At 34.4% G+C, this 22,927-nt stretch overlaps 1 protein-coding gene across 2 annotated transcripts in view; it reads right to left on the reverse strand.

Annotated features, from left to right (window-relative positions):
- Zw (glucose-6-phosphate 1-dehydrogenase Zw) overlaps positions 1 to 22,927 on the reverse strand; it is a 134,752-nt gene that overhangs the window by 34,838 nt on the left and 76,987 nt on the right. For both annotated transcript variants that reach the window (XM_089107006.1, XM_089107007.1), the window contains exons 6-7: positions 7,780 to 7,999; positions 1,132 to 1,348 (exon numbers count right to left, since the gene is read on the reverse strand). In XM_089107006.1, coding sequence (XP_088963132.1) covers positions 1,132 to 1,348; positions 7,780 to 7,999 — 437 coding nt within the window. The remainder of the gene's footprint in view (positions 1 to 1,131; positions 1,349 to 7,779; positions 8,000 to 22,927) is intronic.

The raw sequence follows: 22,927 nt of genomic DNA on the forward strand, positions 1-22,927 counted from the left end.
AAATCCGATTCGTACTGGTTTATTCGCGTTCAGAAATGTGGTTTAGGGGCATGCATGGGTTGTCATCATATTGGTATTTGATCCGAGGTTTTTCACTGACGTTTTTATAGCATATTCTTTTTCTACGAGAGTGACTTGCTAGGCCACTGCCCAACCAGTTTCTTCGGCTCGGCTAGGGGCAGGGACGCCAATCCCTGACCGTGGGGCCGGAACCCCTCGGACCTACCTTGCAGAGGCCGTTGTCCGTACATCTGGATCCTTCGCCCTTTCGCAGTTGTCCTACTATAGGGGATCCTCCCACGATAATGCTCTTCATCACCATGCAATCTGACCCATTGCTAGTACACAGTATATAACTCATGGGACTTGTCCACACGCTTGTGGGCCCCGTTGAATGTACATTCGAGGGGCCTTCTTCCTCCTCCACCTGTATTTACGGCCCCCGGCGAGGGTGCCCCAGTTTCAATTAAGGACCCCCAGGGACTGGGTCCCCCCTTGGTCCGCGCCTCCAATGGAGGTACCCTACATATCTGTAGGACGTTCCCCTATCTGCCACCTGGGGACGCGCTGAGTGGCCTGGAGAGGGCCCCCACTGAGAAGGTGACTCAGTAGGTACTCAGTAAAGTCCACCAGGTTTGCCAAAATATCGACGAAGTCAGCGCCAGAGATCCCCAAACTTGGGCTCGAATGTGCAGCGTGAAGTAGTCTTTGCCATATTGCAGTCTGTGATGGCATCCAAGATATCTAGGACCGCTGCACATTCTAGGCGGAATCCTGTACTGATCTGGAAAAACGAGCTGCAACGGCCTTTCACTTGAACGCTGTTCGTCGTCCCATGGTGCAGAGCCTTAAAACAAACTGCAATATTTTTTTGAGATCCAAGTCAATTCTAAAAAGCTCTATGAATCCATCATAGAGCTTGTCGATCGACAGAGTCAGCCGCAGCACTGAACTTGACAAAAGCAATCAAAGCCATTTGTCGGAACTCTGTGGCCTAATTGACCATTATTTGACCAGCAAAAATTTGACTAACTATTTAAACAACAAAAAAAAAGGAAAAAAAATAAGAAATCAGAAATGTCTGAGAAATATACTACTGTTAATATTTTAATTAGATAAAAAGGAATAAACCTTTTCCACATCGTAGAACAAAAGGCACTCCATCCCATCTCTCATTATCAATCCAGCAGACTGCCTCAGCATAGGTAGGGGTAACTGAGCCTTTGGGCACAGTTCGATCATCCAGATAGCCTTCTTTAGCTTCGCCTTCACCGTTTGGATCACCCACATACTGGCCCAGGACAACGTCTTCAACTTTCAATTCGGGCATTGACTTCAATACTTTCACCTGCAATATTTATAGAAAATAGTAACTGTCCTGGTTTGATAATAAAACATTTTTTTAAAGTTAATAACAAGAAAAAAAAGAAGAAAACAAAGTGCATTAGCAATCTGAAATCTCAATTATAGTACATATATCCTGCTAGAACTTATGCAGTCACTCCACGGAAGAACCCCCCCCCCCCAGAAAAACACCAAATAAACACGCATCCGTGATCTTTCTTCTGGCAAAAATATAAAATAAAATAAATTCCGCGTTTTTGTAGATAGGAGCTTTTAGCCTCTACATTAAGGTTCTCCAATATGAACATTCGTAGACTCGTAGCTACGTAGAAAGCAGACTCTTTATCAGACTCGTAGCTTTTGAAGGGCAACGTTAAAAATTAATAATTTTTTATATATTTAGAATCAGTATAAAAAGCGAATAGTTTTTTATGCATATATTGTTATCAAAATTCCATTTTTTAGATGTTCGATTACTATTGGACCAATTCATTCCTTACTTACAGTTCGTTACCACAAACTATTTGATACTATAGCCTAAAAGATAGTATAGGCATTCGAAATCCGGGTAGAGTCAGATTCAAACACAACTAAAGGGTAAAATTTGCTCCGGAATTTTCGTTTAACAGAAATTTTGTATATCGTTGGTCGGGTATCAAAACATCGTGTCTCCATGGATGTAAATTTTCAGAAGATAAAAAAAACTCACAACTTTTTTACTCCCTCTCTGATAACCGTAAAACAAAACGGATTGATATGTAAAATCAATACACATCAATCCGTTTTTATTTTACGATTATTGGAGGGGAAATAAAGGTCTGAGGTTTTTTTTGCTCTTTTGAAAGTTTACAATTGCGGAGATACGACCTTTTGATACCCGAATAATGATATACTACATAAAGTTTTGAGTGTGAAACCTCAAAACTTTATGTAGTTGTCCGCATCCGAGTTATTTTGTGTGTTCAGCAGTAATTTCACGGAAACGATCAAATTTTCCATGTGCATTTGTGAATTCTCTTTGTTATTTTTCTACTTGCTGCAATAAATATCAAACTTGATAAGAATTTCGACTTGTCTCGTACTCGAATTTAGTTTTACAAATTTCAACCAATCAAAATAAAGGAGATACTACCGAGGTCCTCAAAGTAAACACATTTTTAGATCCCATCCTAGGTCTGATCATATATGAAAACCGCGATTTTCTAGGATTTCTGTTATGGTAGTTTTAGAATTACGAAGTTTTCGGTATAGCATCAAATTTTCGTCTGTGTTGCCACGTAAAACCATGAAAATAAATAAGCAAAACTAATCAGTTAATTTTAATAACATTCTTCGTCCATAAGAATTTAAACACTTGATTTATTTCTGAATTTATGATTCATGCTGAATCAATTGGTTATGTCAAAAAAAATTTTATCAGATGCCGTTGGGAAAAAGTGTCGTGCTAGGGGGGCTATTTGCCCTCCAGTCACTTTTTACTAATAAAAATTGATTTAACAAAATTTAAACATTAACACTTGATTTATTTCCCAAAGACAGCTGTTCCTTCACTGGAAAGTTACACCTTATTAAGCTATTTGGTGGCATGCATTTTTATCTTAGTTTTTGCGGATTTTTCGCTTTTTTTTTTAATTGGCGCCCACTTCTACCAAAAAGCTGCGTAAGTGTATACGGAGGTTTTTTCTTTCAAAATTAATTCCCGATTTTTCGTAATTTCTTAAGGTATATATGGTTGTATAAGACGCCCCTTAACCGACTCAAATAATCAGGTTTAGTTGTCACTGTCCTTGGTACTCGAAAGGCTGACACTTTTTAATAGCCCTGCGATGTCATTGGTCAAAGATCAGTGCTCAACTGGAATCTTATGATTGTTGCTCATGGGGCTGCTGTTTGAGTGGTATCATTGTAACCCAACTGTGAGCCACTGCTTGGCATTCTTTTTCTCGGAAACAAGTTTGAGTTTCAAACCTCACTTGTTGCCTGTTAAAGTTGCTCAGTAATTAACTATACTCACGAGGGAATAGTGTAATTTCCTTTAAAAAATGACTCAGTTATTTTCGTTCTTTTTACTGACTTAAAATTACACAAAAGAGGTTTTAAAATTTCATAACAGTTTTTACAGGTAAACTTGGTTTCTCTGTATCAGAAGCTTGACTAACGGATTTTTTTTCATTTTTTTTTCTAGAAAAGCTAAAAATGTTTCCAAATATTACAACATTTTTCCGTTTTCGAAAATCTAGCTCCACACTGTTTTTTTTTTACTTTTGTGCAATTTTCAGGTACATTATATGACTCTGTGAGCCCCCCCCCCCCAAAGTGGAACCTTGCGATTGTAGGTCATAGGGCTGCTGCTTGAGTGGTATCATTGTAACCGAACTGTGAGCCACTGCTTAGCATTTTTCTCTCGGAAATGATTTTGAGTTTTAAACGTCATTTGTGGCCTGTTAAAAAGGGTCAGTAATTAACGAAACTCACAAAGTAATAGTGCAAATTCCTGTAAAAAAAAAAAAAAAAAAAAAAAAAAAAAAAAAAAAAAAAAAAAAAATCTGACTCAATTCTTCCAGTACTTTTTTCTGGCTTAAAATTCCACATAATTTCACAAAAGGGGTTTAGTGATTGTAAAATTGATTTTTCCACATAATTTTGATTAAAAATCTCTTGATTTTTATGTGAATCAATTTCACATTGTTTCACGAAAGAGGTTTAAAAATCAATTAGGTTTTAAAAGGTAAAATTATGAATCTATCCAGAAATTAATTTTAAAAACTTTTTTCACAAGACACGTTTTCAAAGAAAAGTTAAGAGCTCCATAAAGCCAAGAATGAGCGAAAATAAAGTTAAATAATCTTCCAAGCTTAAAACTATCACAAATTAACATAAAAAAATAAATGAAACTCAAAACGAACACAAATTACAATAGATAGCCGATTCAAAATCAAAATGAACAAAAATTAACATGAGTAGTGCTGATAACCCCTACGCCTTCTCAAGACCAGAACACAATTTGTGCTTTACTGGAAAAAAACAAACAAACAAATGACCATGGATTGTCAGTAACATTGACATAGACATTTCTTTGTTAAGGTTTTGATGATTTTTCATTTATGAAAGTAAGAAAGGTGAAAATATTTCAAACGTGTTTTGTTTTCAAAAGTATCTTAGTATGAAAAGGCACAATATAGCAAAATCAAATTATAGCAAATTTCCCCTCCAAATTTCAAAAAAGGCTCAATCAATTGGAAATTGAAAGGGCTAGTGCTCTTTTTCTTAATCAAAAGATATTGGAGGGCAACTAGCCCCCCTAGCACGACACTTCTTCCCAAGGGCATCTGATAAAAAAATTTGACATAACCAATTGATTCAGCATAAATCATAAACTCAGAAATAAATCAAGTGTTTAAATTCTTATGGACGAAGAATGTTATTAAACTAAACTAATTAGTTTGGCTAATTTATTTTCATGGTTCAATGGTTCATCGTTGCCATGATTAGAAAAACGGTCGAAAATTAAATAGAAAAACAAACTTTTTCATCTGAAAGTAAGGATCAATATTGAAACTTAAAACAAGCGGAAATGATTCCTTATATGAAGAAGGTTGCCCCTTCCTCAGCCCTCGCTCTTTACGCAAAAGTATAACTTTTCGGTACAATTCTTTAAAAAACATTGCTCAAACACAATGGCCGATGAATTTGAATGAGAAGGATTTTCAAAGAGTTCCAAGATTTTAGCATAGAGAGACAAGGTCTGAGGAAGAAACCGCCCCCCCCCCCCTCCTTATATACAAATCAAGTCCTGTTTGTTTTAACTTTTATTGTTGCTCCTTATTTTCAGTTGAAAAAACGGTTTCAAATACCTATATTTTCTTTCAGTCTATAGTATATTTAAACGAAGTAATTTTCTTTTACAACTAAGTTTTCTACGAAAAAGAATGTTGGCGTTCAGTACAATGTCGAAAATGGTGGCACCCTGGTTTCGAATGTCTATATTATCTTTCAGCCTATGCTATTTTAAAAGAAGCAGCTTTCTTTGACAACAATGTTTTCTACGAAGATGGATGTTGGTGTTCAGCACAGAACAATAAAATTATGCAAACATTTTGGTCGAGACCCCCACTCAACCGTCTTCAGTGCAGCATAATAAAATAAAAATTCAGAGTAAAGTCCACAGGACAATATAAAAATAATCAAACCTTAAAACAAACACTACAACTAAAATAAGTAACGGTGTAACCTTTCCAACTAGCGATGAAAGGGTAAGGGTTCGATTTTTCAAAGCTGTTATTATCCTCGTTTTCTATTCTTCAAGATTTTTTTCGTTTTACCATGAATTATCACTTTATTATTTTAAATTATTAATTAGTATATTCATTATTAATTCATTACCTTTTTTCGCTAAAAATAACATCAGTGCCCAGAACCCCAGCACATGTATTGGAGTATAAAATAAATATTAAATATTTAACTTTGATAGATCGGATATTTTTCCTTATTGATGTTTTAATATTAGCAATTTTTGCTGAGTAGCCAAAATGTAGCGAGCTAATGAGCCGAATACTCCTTTTTACAAACTTAAATATGCATTTGAAACTGAAGTTGATCTTCAAGAAGAAGGAGAAGTGATGAAATCATTTCAAGATCTAGTGTAAAAACAAATTCAGACTTGACATTTCAAAACTTAGTATAAGAAAATAAACAGCGACGCCAGGACTCGAAACCCTATCCTCAGGATTTTTCACATGAGCAAGTTATTCATAAATTGATTGGAATGATCAAAATCTACAAAAAAAGGTATAAACTTCACCTTAAAAAATTTTTGAAAGATATAAATATGCATTTGAAACTAAAGTTGGCCTTCAAGAAGAAGTAGAAGTGATGAAATCATTTCAAGATCTAGTGTAAAAAAATATTCAGACATAACATTTCAAAACTTAGTATAAAAAAATAACCAGCGACACCAGGACTCGAAACCCTGTTCCCAGGATTTTTCACATGAGCATGTTATTCATAAATTGATTGGAATGATCACAATCTACAAAAAAGGTATAAACTTCACTTAAAAAAATTTGAAAGATATAAATATGCATTTGAAACTGAAGTTCATCTTCAAGAAGAAGTAGAAGTGATGAAATCATTTCAAGATCTAGTGTAAAAAAATATTCAGACATAACATTTCAAAACTTAGTATAAAAAAATAACCAGTGACACCAGCACTCGAAACCCTGTTCCCAGGATTTTTCACATGAGCAAGTTATTCATAAATTGATTGGAATGATCACAATCTACAAAAAAGGTATAAACTTCACCTAAAAAAATTTGAAAGATATAAATATGCATTTGAAACTGAAGTTGACCTTCAAGAAGAAGTAGAAGTGATGAAATCCTTTCAAGATCTAGTGTAAAAAAATATTCAGACTTGACATTTCAAACTTAGTATAAGAAAATAACCAGCGACACCAGGACTCGAAACCCTGTTCCCAGGATTTTTCACATGAGCAAGTTATTCATAAATTGATTGTAATGATCACATCTACAAAAAAGGTATAAGCTTAATTTAAAAAAAATTCTGAAAGATATAAATATTTCAAAGCATATAAAGCTAAAATAAAAGCGTTTTATCCGTATGAAAAAAAAATAATCAGAATATTCGAAATATTCAAATATTTGGTTATAACCTTCTGCTCTCTTAGTAAAGATTATAAGTTTGGATATTTTCTTATTTTAGGGTAAACCTTCCATAACTCAGTTTTTTTTATATTTTAAAAAGATAGTAGACAGGTGAATAAAACTTTCAGGTTCACCTTTGAAAATTTCTGAAAGTTTAATTCACCCAGCTTAGATAGTTTCTTTAAAAATGTAAAAGAAAGTCTTTGTGGAAAGCGGTTGATTAACCTAGCGAGCGTTTTAAGATCAAAATGAATAACTATTTTTCATACTTATTAATTTTCAGGGTCAGGGTCCACTTCTGACGGGGAATAACGACACAAATCACTTGATGATAATTTAATTCCTAATGGCCCATTTTATTTATTGTTTTCATATACTTTTTTATATATTTTTCATTTTATATAAACATTTTTACTATACCCTTATATCAAAACTACCTTAGTTCTGCCCTTGGATAGATGAACCCAAAAAGCACGATTTTTATTAAAAAATCAACAGACTCAAAAATCAACAATTTTAGCTTCTAATGGCCTATTTTATTTATTGTTTTAATATACTTTTTTATATCATTTTTATATATTTTTCATTTTATATAAATATTTTTATTATACCCTTACACCATGACTACCTTAGTTCTACCCTAGGATGGATTAACCCAAAAAGCACGATTTTAATTAAAGAATTTAACAATTTTAGCTCCTAGTGCCGTATTCTATTTATTGAGTAATATTTTTTTAATTGTACTAACTGTTTAATAAGAAAAATGATAACCTTTTCATCTCGTATATCATTTGGACTAGTAGATGCCGGTTTTTCCATTGCAGTCAAACATAAAATCTGAAGTAGATGATTTTGCATCACATCTCGAATGATACCAAATTCATCGAAGTAGCCACCGCGACCTTGTGTTCCAAAAGGCTCTTTGAATGATATAATGACTGAACTAATGCTCTCCCGATTCCACGTTGGGCCAAATATTCTGTTGGCAAATCTATAAGCAGGAGCATACAAATTAGTTGTCAAAAAAGAGTCATTCAAAGACGTACAAGAAAAAATGAAGACGAAAAAAAAAGAAAAAAAAAAATCAACTAGGATAATTTTCAGCCAGTGATTAATGGGAACAGAGTTAAATCTTAGTTAAATGATATATATATATATATATATATATATATATATATATATATATATATATATATATATATATATATATATATATATATATATATATATATATATATATATATATATATATATATATATATATATATATATATATATATATATATATATATATATATATATATATATATATACACAGTTTTTGCATTAACCAGGCTCACATTTTCACTTGATGATAAGGTTTCAAAGGCAGTATATTCGGAAAAATATTAATATGGAACATATTATGAATTGTAATGAAGCCCTATTTTTCTCGTTTTATGTTAAAAACGATATGGATTAATTAAAAAAAAAAATATCTGAACAAAGTAAAAAGCAAATTTGACACTTAAAACGAGCAACAGTTTTAAAGCTACTTAATAAATTATATTTTTTCCGAATTATTTGGGAGGGGGAGTAACTTACCCCCCCCCCATCAACACCACTGATAATATCCCAGGATACAAATTTTCCCTTAAAAATATGGAGTCATTTTTGAAAAAAAATATATGAATAAATAAATACATACACAATTATTGGTCGTTTAAAGATATATATATATATATATATATATATATATATATATATATATATATATATATATACATATATATATATATATATATATATATATATATATATATATATATATATATATATATATATATATATATATATATATATATATATATATATATATATATATATATATATATATATATATATATATATATATATATATATATATATATATATATATATATATATATATATATATATATATATTAAGTATAAAAGAAAAACTAAACTATAGAAGTAGCCTTAACGAAATCGAAATAGTGAATGAACCTATTTCGTCATCCCATGAAAATTGACATCTATATCAGAAAACTGCTTTGTTTTTCAAGCTAGATATTGTGAATGGAAAAAACTTACAAATAAGAACTTACTAAAATACTGCCACATTTTGAAAGAAATTATTTGACAATTTCTTTTGACTTACCACAATAAATTATCGTCTTATGAAACACTGAGGCATTTTGACATAAATTACTTGACAATTTAATTGTAACTACCATAAAAAATTGACTATCTTTTGTCAAAACTTAATCTTACAGGCACTAAACATGTAACCATTGGCGCACATAACCTGAATTTTAGGGGGTGACTTAGGTGGTCTAATCGGCACTTCCAATGCTGTATAATAGAAATCTTAAAACAAAATATAACATATAAGGCCGCATAATTCAGCCAGGGGGCTGGAGCCCCCCCCCCCCCCCATATGGGCGCCCATGCATATAAATTATATACGGATTTGTACAGAAAATGTTTTAGAGGGAAGTAAAATTGAATTTTCGACAAAGTCTGTCATACAGTCTCATCTCCTTGGTTGAAAGTCTTACCTGTAGAACCCTAGCCCATTCAAAGCTACAGCTGGCCTCCAATCACACAGACCAGATGGTCTTAGAATCCTAGAAACTTGGGTAAGTGCTCATTCGATCCTAAACTGGAAGTTTAGTGTCCTTTTAACAGAGGGACCAGTCAGAGGGCAACCGATAGCCACTTCAAATCCTCATGTGCCACCGGGAGCAAAATAGAGGCCTCTGAAATTAAGACCAGCGGACAAAATAAAATTCGAGGTACAGATTCTTGTTTCGCTTATAGCAATGTGCACAACTGTAAATGCTGAGTGAATAGTCACTTTTGACAATAGCACATAGATAAAGAGAAGATTTGAAGCTTGGTATCTCATAATGCTAAAAGAGAAAAAGCTGACTTGAAATCCCCTCACCACCTAGGATTACAGGATTGCACTTCCTGGCTGAAAGACCAAGAGACGGAGACCAGCATCGCGAGTGGGGACTGTGAAGTCCAGTGCCGTATCCTTTACCTTTACACCATTATAGTCCCACCTCTCGGTAAAGACCAACTCACGCAATTGGCCCTTCAGCCAGGAAGTGCAATGGAGATTTGGGGGCCAGCCATCCTAGGCTTTCATACATCCTTCCTCTTTACCTTCCCCAGATTCCTCCAGGTACCCATTTAGAGCTGGTTCGACTCTGGCTGAGCTAATAAAGTGACACCAGTGACCCCAGTTCAAACCAAATAAACCAGCGACTCCAGAACTCAAACCCCTGTCCTCGCGGACAAGGGGTTTCAAGTCTAGAGAGCTAACCACTCGGCTACGACGGCTCAAATATCAAGTGTAATTGCTGGATTAAATCAGAATGAAGATCTACAACAAATTATTGTAAAATTAGCCAAAAAGCTTGTAAGACAACTGGTATCAAGGAGGCACACTTGTGCCTCTATAAAGAGGCGACCCACCACAATGTTAAGCGATTTCAGGTCCTAGAGGTCGCAGAGAGACGGCGGTAATCGCATTTTGTAGCCCAAGCTCAAACTAAGAAACTTGCAAAATTTCATCCTCCTCCGACTTTATCTTCATGGAGTAAACTGGGCCGAAAGTTTCAACCCTCCCCCCACAGCCCCCTTTAACGTGGTCCGATTGGGCTGAAATTTAGAGGATAAGCTTTCCTCGGGCCAGAGAGCTTATACTCGAAATTTAAGCTCAATCCGATGACTCCTTCCATGAAGAACCAAAAAAACAAATAGCAACTTAAAATTCATCATTTCTTTTTTTCTTAGCCACGCCTACAGGCCACAGTTGGCAACTGATCCGGGTGAATGAGGACTCATTCGAAGCAGAATTCGGGCCTTTTGATATTTTGAGACCGAAAAAATTATCCCCCGAATTTACATTTCCGAAAAACTTCGTTTTCCTATAAGAACCCGCTATGAGCGGGCTAGCCCGTGAAAATGCAGGCTCGTTTTCCTATGAGAGTCCGCAAGCAATTTCTGATCCTAGCAGTTGCAGAAAGACAGTGGTTATCGAATTTTGTAGCCCAAGCTCAAGCTAAGAAACCTGCAAAACTTCACTCCCCTCAGACTTTATTAAGCAGGCACACTAGTGCCTCTATACAGAGGCGACCCACCACAAGGTTGATCGATTTCAGGTCCTAGAGGCCACAAAGAGACGGCGGTGGTCGCATTTTGTAGCCAAAGCTCAAAATAAGAAACGTGCAAAATTTGATCCTCCTCCGACTTTATCTTCATGGGGTAAACTGGGCCGGAAGTTTCGACCCTCCCACCACAGCCCCCCTTTGACGTTGTCTGATTGGGCTGAAAGTTAGAGGTTAAGCTTTCCTAGGGCCCGGGAGCTTGTCCTCGAAATTTCAGCTCAATCCGATCACTCCTTCCCTGTTTTCAAAAAACCAAATATAGCCACTTAGAATTCATTTCTCTTTTTTTTTTGTTATCCACGCCTACTACTTTAACTCCTGACACGATCAGCTAACAGTTAGTCAAGCAATAATAAGTAATAAACAGTACAAGAACGTGCAGAAATTATTTGAAAGAAACTACGTTTTCTAAAGAGTTAAAGAGGCTGAGTTACAAGGTCGAACCTTAAAACGTACAGGGATTAGGAGGCACAGTTGGGGGGCTACCGCCCCCAAACCCTCCGCTTTCGCAGCCTTTAAATAAAAAAAAGTTTTTTAAACTGAAAGTAAGGAGCAACATCAAATCTTAAAACGAACAGAAATTATTCTGTATATGAAAGAGGCTGTGCCCTCCTCAACGCCTCGCTCTTTACGCTAAAGTTTTTTATTGTTTTAAAAAATAAAGTTGTGAGACAGAGTCAAACTTTAGCGTAAAGATCGAGGCGTTGAGGAGGGCACAGCCTCTTTCATATAAGGAATAATCTCTGTTCGTTTTAAGATTTAATGTCGCTCCTTACTTTCAGTTTAAAAAACTTTTTTTTTTTTTATTTAAAGGCTGCGAAAGCGGGGGGTTTGGGGGGGGGGCAGCCCCCCAACTGTGCCTCCTAATCCCTGTACGTTTTAAGGTTCGACCTTGTAACTCAGCCTCTTTAACTCTTTAGAAAACGTAGTTTTTTTCAAATAATTTCTGCACGTTTTTGTACTTTCCTTCAGGCATTAGAAGGAAGAAAGAAGCTTGAACTCACTCTGACTAACGGAAACCAACTGACTGAGTAAATTGGAAATCCTCTCCGAAGAATACGCTTGCCTTTACATTTCAGCTACATGCTGCATTACGCAGGCGTCAGAATACGGTTCATTCGTATATATTGAATATTATTGACCTGTGCAACAAAAGTAAGGCTCGGACACTAGTTGTTACAAGTAAAAAAAAAAAAAAATCTAAACTTGTATTTTAATCTCTGCTATCTTAAAGTAAATAATTTCTTAGACCAAAATACATTTCCATTTATAATTGAAATGAAATGAATTGCACTCGTTTTTATATTTTCATTTCATTTTACGCATTAAAAGCAAAGTATTTTTAGTCTTTTGAAAAGAGCAGTTTCATAATGATATCTTCTTTATAGTGACCAGTTCGAAGGGTAAAAGTTATAATCTAAAGGGTAAAAAAGGCTAAAAAGTTAAAAAAATTTACCGAAGGGTAAAATGAGCTCATAATATTTACGAAGGGCCAAGCAACAATACAAATCTTTAAATTAGCTGCAATTATTAGATTCAACTAAGAACGTTCGGAAAGAGTTAAAAAACCATTTGCAAACATATATTTAAAAACCACACATAATTAAACGGAATTGTGGTCATGATACTTGTGTACGCTATCTTTAGAGTTAAAAATGGAAAATGGTATTTTTTAAGCTTTACAAATTGTGCACTCAACTCGAAGAAAGATGAGCCAGCAAAAACAGCTAAAATTATTTTACTGGTTGTATGAGATAAAAAAAAAATCTTGCCCACCAAATTTCAAAGATTCTTCGATTTTTAAAGAGATTATAAACTTCCAGGCTTTATTCGTAAATAAGATAACATAATATTTATCTTGAAAAGGTTATAACAAGCTCTAACAGAGCTGAACTCGCTTAATATTTCCAGTAAAAGCAAACGAAAAAAAAACAAAAAAAAACAAGATAGCAAGACAAAATTAATTAAATCCAACAAGCATAAAAATGGTTAATAAAATTGTGGTCAAATTAGTGAAATATGAAATTAAAAAAAAATCCATGCCCAAGAACTAAAATAAACTTTATACGATTAATGGCGAAAAAACAACAGAAGGGGGGGGGGAGGATAAAATAATACTTGGTAATACTTCATGAAAAACAACTATCATAGGCTAAAAGAAAAAAAGCCGAACTCGCATTCCAAGCTAAATATTGTAAAAATAAAAATAACTGAAATCAAAAAGTCAAAATCATTAAGGATACGAGAAGAATCCTGATTTTCATTAGCCTACGTGACGAAAGTATAGCTCGTGCGCTAGTTTCTAGAATTAAAAAAATAATTAATACAAATTTTATCTTAATTTCTGCTAAAAAAAAAATTAAATGTTATCATAAGTAAAAATATTTTTTCGTCTTCTAAAAAGCAGGTATAACCGGTTTCGTAGTGATATAACCGGTTCAAAATAACCGGTTCAAAAGGTAAGAAAATATTATAATCATTTAGAAGGATAGTAAGAAAAGAAAACTAACTGAAATATTGATACATACGAAGGGCAAAGCGACAATAGAGATCTTTTAATTAGCCACAATTATTGAATTCAATACAAACTATGATGAAAACATATAACTATAACCGCAGACAAAGTCCAGAAAGACTTGACCAACCAATTACAAACACACACCCAAAAAACCACACATAATTAAACAAAATTGTGGTCAGGATACTCGTGTACTTTGTATAAAGAGTTAAAAGTAGAACATGGTAAGTATTGTATTGGGTAATATGCACCCCCCCCCTCGAAGAATGATCTGCCAGCAAAATTTTGAGCCAAAAAGTAAAGTATTTCTTTTTAATGGTGATTGGAAAAAATAACTTCCTTCCATCCTAATAAAAAAATCACCAGTTTTTCTGGATATTGTAAACCTCAAGCTTTGAGGAGACGGTAGAATTGTATAAAAATTGCAAATACATCAGGATTTAGAGGGTATATAGGTTCATCCCCCCCCCCCCCGCGCAAAATACCCCGCATGGAAAATCCTCCCTCGGAAAACACCCCTGGAAAAAAAACCTCCCCCCTGCGACCATGAGGTGGAGAGGTGGATAAGGAGGGGGCAGTCCCCCTACTACACGGACCAAATTCTACTCATTTAGGGTTTAATGTTACTCTACTTTCATAATAGCAGTGTAGACCAGAAATATTTCCAGAAATCGTAAGGGAGTAGATATCAATTTTAAATTTGTGATGCGTTTTTTAAAGTTTCTTTTGTATCTTGAAAAAAAAATCTTAGAAAAATAGTCTTATCTTAAAAAATATATACGAAAATAAAATGCAACGCCAAACATAAGCCGAGCAGACATTGCCGTAAGTGTGAGGAGGCTTCAGCATACACTAAACACACACATGTTCAAAACACACACCTTTTAGAAAGACAATAGGAAAGCGAAAAATAGCAATTACCAACATGGTATATCTAACAAGCTTTCACCAGCGCCTAAGTAAAACTATAGCTTAAAGAGAGATAGGGATAGGGGATGCAGATATGAGAGACTGAGGAAGATCAGGAAGATTATCAAAGGACAGTTCTAGAAACTGATTTAAAAGGCGTTATATCAGACGAAAATAGATTAGTTGAATTAAAAATTTGAATTATCAACTTGGTGGAAGTTATTAAATACTTGTGAGCATGGTTAATTAGAGTAAAACCAAGAAAGATAGTCTCTGCGAGAAGTAAAGCTGGCTTAACATTTAGAGTTGTTTAATTCATTTGTTGGTGATGGCCTATCATTCATCTTAGGCCAGAATTATGGTAGATGGACATATAGTAAAGGTATACACAATAGTCTATCATTTCTGTGAGCTATTTGAAGGCAATTGGAGATCCAGAAACGATTCAAAACTTTATGACAGATAATGTCGACAGGATTTGAAGGCAAGTGGGAGACTGAGATTGTTCACATTATATGAGCGTTGCCAGGTGTATTTCGAACAGGGACGAATTAAAGAGGAAACACCTAGTAATTTCACAGATTTCCCCAATCAATACAGTGGGGAAGATAACCATCAGCGGTAAATGTACCGGTAATTGTCGTACCGGATGAAGGCGCCTATACGGTAGATTGACTCTTCAAAAGACGTTTCAACTCAGTAATTTTTATTTCTCATCTGAACAAAATGAATGAGATAAATTTGCCACACTCTTATTGAAAGTGAAAATCCACAGCATACGATACTCTAATGCTATTGGTATATTTGTAAAACATCTGTTACAAAATAATTAACTACAAGTCTATTACGAAATATTTAATATATTGGCAGTTTATACACATGCCAAAATATGATATATTAACAAATAGGGTGATGGATAACAAAGTTACATATCTCTATGAGCGTATCCAAGAAAAAAATATCTGGGGGAAGAAGGGAGAGGGGGGTTAAAGTTCAAAGTTAACTGTTCTACTCGATTTTTGACTTTAATTCTGGCTGTAATAACTCAAAGTGCGTTATGATACGAAACATAAATTTTAGGAAAGAATGAATAAACTATAAAAATTATATATATATATATATATATATATATATATATATATATATATATATATATATATATAACAAAACATATGTATATGTTTTGTTACATACATATGTATACAACATATGTATATGTATATAACAAAATAAGTTTTTTTAAAAAGTAAAGAACTCCATTAAACCAAAATGAACAAAAATAGAATCAAATAATCTACGCCGATCTTTCTAAAAGCCAGAATATAATTTGTACTTTACTGAAAAAAATTCAAATGAATTTACTGAAAAAAATCTGCATTGTCAGTTTAATATACATATGCCGAAATTTATTCCTTAAAATCTTAATTGATTTTTGATTTCTCAAAGTTAGAAAAGTGAAAACATTTAAAAGAATTTTTTTCAGTAAGGTACAAGTTACATTTTGGCTTTTAGAAAGTTTGGGGTTTAGAACCCTACTCATATTAATTTCTGCTCGTTTTGAGCTTGAGTCTTATTTATTTTAATTTCTGTTTGTTTTGGGTTTCATTTATATGTTGATACTGTTTTGTGATAGTTGCATTCTTGGTAGATTATTTGATTCTATTTTCGTTCATTTTGGTTAAATGGAGTTCTTTACTTTAAAAAAAAAAACTTATTTTGTTGAAAAAACTTTTTAATTAATTTCTGTTCGTTTTATATTGACATACGGCCCAAATACTTTACCCCCACCCGCACCCCTAATGTGCAAACATATAGACCAAACTATATATTTTCTGTCTACACTGTCAATTTTTTTTGTCTTGAGTCCCGCTGAGCTGAAAGAAAATAACGAAAAAAAATCGGTTCTATAATGGGTCAATGAATGAACAACTTGAGAGGTAGGGGGTTTATCATACAAGTACCAAAACAAACTTATAAAAAACAATAATATTACAATATATCAACTATAAGCCACGCGTAATATTACTTTGCAATTACCTGGCAACTTGGCAGGGTTGCCACCTAGTGACCAAAAAACACTATTTTCTGGTGATTTTCTGGTTGAATTAGTAATTTTCTTCAGTAATCTATAAATGTATTTGGAAATTTAGTGATTTTATATAAACAATAACTTTATATAAAAATCGCTAGAAATAGTGATAAATCCCTAGGGGCGGCAACCCTGTCCTAGCTTTAGAGAGAGAAACAGGAATAATCAGTTTTCTTGGAAATTCTTTGTATATTTATCAATAGCACGTGGGCATATCAAACAATGAGCTCAGCAAAACTATAGCCACAGAGAAGTTAGGGAATCAAAGAGCGATTTTCAGGAATCCATATCCTCCCTGAAATTTTTAATGATGGCAAATTATATGAAAACTTATAGCTTCCATTAGCACTATGCTGTTAATGTATTTCTTTATACGGTTTACGACAGTTTCACATAGCTTCTTTACCTGGTTTCACATAACTTCTTTACTAGGTTTCACTTAATATTAGTAGGCTAAATAACGAATTATGTTAAAATGTGGCTAATAATAATAACGGAATTTGCAGTTCATTGCAAATGTCAGCGTATTTACCTTCATTCAGAAAACTTATGTTTATCCAGTATTAACTTTACTTAAAGTCGCTTCCAGTTTATATACATGGTGTCCTTATCCCGTTGGAACAGGGGTGCGTATTCAAAAACGTCAATCCAGCTATCATTTCGCATTTTACCTGTGAACATCTATTGATATTTAAGCCGGATTAAATTTGGAATAAATTACAGTGGATTGCAGTGACCGTCAGTTTCGAAATAAGTGAAATAATAAATTTATATTTACGGACTATTTTACCATTTGGATATATTTACTCACTCATATAAGGTCATCTATTATTGTACTATCTTTTAATTTGGTTTGATAATCTGATTATAATTCAATTTTGCTAATAAGTGAGCAGAAGAAGGGAGTTTCTTGTCGAAAGGGCCTTTTTAGCAGTCGGGAGTTCTAGTTCCTTAAATTATAAGCATCGGGTAGTAGGAAACTACACTGCCTCCACGTATTTGTCTCTAGTTCTTCCGATATGTAATGTGAATAATGAATAATGGACTTGTATTCTTGGCGGTTTTAAACTTTTTGCAGCTTAATCGTGATAATGGAGTGACTGAAAACGAAATACTGAAATTTGGAAAGAAGTTATTTCTGGACTTGCCAAGTGTAATCGAAGCTAAAAAAAACTCCTCTACGATGCGGCTGTACCTGGGACTGAGCTTCTAAGAAGACAGGGACCGAAGGCTTTGGAAAGCCATCTGAAGGACATGTTAAGTATATTTGAGAAATGTGACGATGAAGACATAGACCTACCGATGTTTGTAATTCGTTCTCCAAATGATGTACCAATCATTCCTGCTTTGGTTCATTCGAGTTTGAACGCGAAATTGAATAGAATGGAACACTTCATAAAGACTGTTTCAAGTAAGTTTGATTTGTGTGATTATCACTTTCCACCATTGCCTGCCTATGAAATGCCGTCAACTGATTCTCACACCACTGTTGTTGTCTCTAAAGTGCCGCAAAAACTAAATGACCCGATAAAACGCAAAGAAGTGCTCGATAAACTGAGCTGTCATGATGCAGTTACCAAGCTGAGTTTGCGAGGTGACAAATGGCTAATCAATGTAAAAACTCTGCTGCTGAAGAATTCAAAGACTTTATTTCAGTGATTTCAGCAGAATCTTCATCCAAGGTGATAACTAAACGGTTTTTCAGGATAGTCAGAAGAATATTAAAAGAATCAAACGTCTCATTCTTGCAAGGATATCCAGGCGTCGTGGAAGATATGCGGCTCGGTGACACTGGCACGATAAAGCTTGAGTTTTGTGATTCCATGTCAAAAGCCAAGGCTATGGAAAAGGGTGTTAAACTTGGGTATGAATACTTACCTGAGGAAGAATATCTATCGGCCCCTTGGTGCTGTCTAAAATGCCATTCACCACACCAAACAGTAGCTGATTTTGCAAGTTTGGTTGCAAAGTGTGCACACTGTGCAGGCCCTCATATTTCCACCAAGGATTCTCAGTGCCAGCTTGATGCAAGATGTGCCAATTGTAGTGAAAATCATGCCTCCTTTAGTCTTGGATGCAAAGTGCTGCGAGATATCATTGCCAAGAAGAAATGATTGTACCTGTTTCAATTTTATCGCTTAACATAAACGGTATTCGTTTAAAGGAGCATTTGATTGTTAAGTTGTATGACCGGTTTGACACAGTCTGTCTTCAAGAACACCTCTTTACTTCTACTAGTATTAACCTGTTAAAATGAAGTCGTATTCATTCCGGTTTTACAACTAATGCTGAGGTCACTTTTGGTAGGCCTTCTGGAGGCCTAGCGTGCATTGTTAAGAATAACCTGAGTTTTCTCTCTCCAGTGTGTTTTCACAGTGACAAATTGATCCTTGCGGTTTGGTTTGGTAATACTGTGATGATAAATGTGTATCTTCCGTGTAACAAAAAACACTATTACCGCTTTAAACACGCATGTGAAAGCCTCGGCAAATCTTAAGGCTATTCTTGCGTCTGTTGTATCGACTGGTTATGACTTCATAGTGGTTGGTGACTTCAACACAGATATTACAAGTCAGTCAGTTCGATCCGATATAGTCCTTGATGCTCTTTCTGCTTATAAAATAGTTGAGAAAAATATTGATTATTCATATATTCACCAATCTGGAAGTTTGTCTATAATTGACCATGTAGTTTCCTCGCCAAATATTAATGTATCGACTGTTCTCGTTCATGAAGACTATTGTGATAGTGACCACCTCCCAATTTTGTTCTCTGCTTCACTAGTTGCTTCCTATTCTAATAGACCATTTGCACTAAGTTCGAAGATGTTTTACAGGAATAACTGGAGTAGAGCTAATTTTGCACTTTATATTACTATGTTGTCTGCATTATTGGGTTCTATAAAAGTTCCTTACCATTTGCTTCAAGTTACTGACTGTTTCTCAAATGATAAGCAGTCTCTAAATGAATATTATGATAAAATGATTTGGTTCTTAAAACAAGCAGACGCGACTGCTGTTCCTCTAGCAAAGATTAAAGTTAAAACTACAAAACCAGAATGAGTTTCGGACCAAGAATTAAAAGTTGTCAAGAATAAAGCTAGGTTTTGGCTACGAATATGGGTGTCTTTCGGTCGGCCAAATCGAGGAGTTGTCTTCGATCTGAAGCAAAGTACCAAGCGTGCTTATAAAAAACGTTTACGGCAGTCTAGGGTATCTGGTTTTGATTTTCCTGCGTCGAGAAAGGAGTGGTCTCATGTTATGAATTTGGATAAGCTTAGTAGTGATTTTTCTGAGAGTTCTATAGCAGTTCATACTTGGGTGTCATATTATAATGATATTTTCGGCAAGGTGAACCGGGAAGTTGAAAAGCTTTTTAGTAACCTTCTTGAGTTATGTTTGCCTAATCATATTTCTCAGAGTAATGTATTACCAGTTTTTACTGTTGATATTGGTCAAGCTATTAAGAACATGCAATCTAGCTCTGTTGATCAAGACGGAGTTTTGTCTTATCATCTAAAAGTAATTTGCCCAAATTTGATAGATCATCTTCAGCTACTGCTTCAGATGTGTTTATCTACTTCTATGATGGTTCCCGACAGTTTTCTCTGTGGCACAGTCACCTCGGTTTTGAAGCGTGGAAAAACTTTGTCAGAGTGTAGGTCTTATCGACCAGTTACTGTTTCATGCGCTCTTAGCAAAGTTTTTGAATATATTCTTCTCCCTTTCATTTCAGAAAATGTTGATTTTGGTGAAAACCAACTTGGCTTTCAAAAAAGGCTGGGATGTCAGCACGCCCATCGTGTTCTAGATTCCCTCCTGTTGCAATCTGTTAATGATAAATCTCCTCTTCATATCTGTGCTCTTGATCTTTCGAAAGCTTTCGATAGTATAGTCCACTCACATGCACTCTATTCCCTTTTTTCCAACAATATTAACCTTTCTATTGTTGTTTTGTTACAGTACTGGTATTCGAATTCTTTTATTTAGGTAAAATGTAATGGAGTAGTTTCTGATTCAAATGTATTTCTTAGGCGTGGGGTCTGTTAAGATGGTGTACTTTCTCCAACTATTTTTAAGTTATTTATTGCTCCTATCCTTTCATCCTTGCCTTCGACTTTCATTTCTGATGGAATTGATGTCTCGTATCTTGTTTATGCGGACGATGTCCTCCTTGACAGTGGTTCTAGGGCTGCACTTTCACATTTAATCAGCTGGATCTCAGAGCAGTTACGACGGATTGCGTTAATGTTGAATATTGATACGTGCGAACATACTTCGTTTAAGTTAAGTGTAATTCTTCCTCTGAATTGTGTTTTTTTCCATATTTACCGGGTCTCTGCTTTTTAGTGGCTTGGTCTTAACATTTATAATAATCTCAAAACACTTTAGGCTCTGACAGTTTCTAATGCAAAAAAAAAAAAAATTAAGGTAGAGTATTAAAAAGTTGTTCCAAATAGAGGGAGGTAGAATAGAAAAGCGGTTGGGAAATTATATTCTTCATTTTGCGATCATTCTATTTTTTTTTTATCTGGTTTTCTTCAAATTCTGAAGCCTAAAGATCTAAAATCTATCCAGACTTATTATTTTAGATGTTCTTGGTTCCTTTTGCGCCTCCCTCCGTGGTTTCATAACCGGAATCTAATATCGCAATGTGACCTCCCTGATGTACAGGAAAAAGTGACTGTTCTTTCAGGATAGCTGTTGCTATCTGCAAGTCTTACTGCGCAGCATAATTTACATTATTTTATTTAAATAATTTTTAAGTGTGCGAGTTTGCTTTTTTTTTTTTTTTTTTTTTTTTTTTTTTTTTTGTTCTTGGTGTACTCTACTTATTTTTTACAGTGGATAATAAATAAATTACTAGTATTATTTATTCGTAATTTGGTACTTCTTTTATTAAGAGGTTTCCTTCTGTGAAGCCTCCAAGCAAGAATGTAACCTATTAAATTTTCCTAATCTTTTATTTTTTTTTGTAATTTTGATTGTTTTACGTGATGGTACTGAATATTTTTTGGAATCTATGACGTCATCTGAAATTACACAAGATGACATTAAGTCATTGTTAAATATTAAAGTTGAATATGTTAGGTTGGTAAAGTGGTTGGGACCACTCGACACCCGTAAGGTAGCATTCAAGCCCAGATATCGTGGATCGCCTTATGTGTGAGTGCATCGTGGGATTGGCTTGCCCACGTGGTAGTCTAATCTGACGTATTTTTTACATAATTTCTTAATCTTGTGAAATCATTTTTTGCTGTAAATAAGTTTTCTCGTCACACTAGTAGTATTGTATTTATAGATCCGACGACGGCCCAACCCCTTCGAATCCCTATCCGGACACTTAAAAAAAACAACAACAGAATGACGATTCCCACAATGCAGCCATCTACCAAACCAAATTTATAGATGTCAGTAGCGATCATGACTTTGACCGAGTAACACTTCGTTTCTTGGTGCGCGTACATTATTCTCGGTTATAAATTCCAAGTGAACTGGATATTGACTTTCATTGATAATGTTTATTTGGATACTGATTTACCTGTTCAAGTAAGAATACTAATGATATATTACTAAGAGACAATTATTGGCTTACCTAGTTAAGTAAGGATACTAATGGTATATTACTAGAGCCATTTATTACTACATCGGTTACTATTATTAAACTTTGGACTGTTATCGTGAATTGAATTTTACGGTATTTCTTAATTATTAACAATGGGACGGAAAAAACGATCAAGGCATGATGAGGATGAAGGTTGGAATTCAAAAAATTGATTTCACCTATCTGGTACTAGTTCAGCATCAATCTCAAATATATCGTTTGCAACTTTAGCTGATAGCATCAAAACTGTGTGACAACGGAAAAAAATTAGACTCACTTGAAAATAAACTTAAGTCTCTGGATGATCGAGTGGCTAAGTTAGAGAATATTCAAAATGATTTTCAGCAATCGTTGTCAAATAATGATATCCGCCTGGGTTGTCTTGAAAAAGAAAATGATGCACTAAAGAACCAAATAAAAGTTCTCACTGATGAGGTTTTGAATCAGGGCACTGAAATTAATGTCACTGACATCAGATTAGCTAAGCTTGAATTCGAAAAACTTAATAAAAATCTCATATTGTGGAATGTCCTTTGTGAAACGATATCTGCTGCAAAAACTATCTTTGCGAGTGTTGTATCTTCAGGCCTTGAATTTGCCACGGTGCCTGATTTCAAA

Source organism: Artemia sp. Qi Xiang Cuo, chromosome 21, assembly GCF_049724085.1.
Source record: "Artemia sp. Qi Xiang Cuo chromosome 21, ASM4972408v1, whole genome shotgun sequence".
In the NCBI taxonomy this organism is placed as follows: Eukaryota; Metazoa; Arthropoda; class Branchiopoda; order Anostraca; family Artemiidae; genus Artemia; species Artemia sp. Qi Xiang Cuo.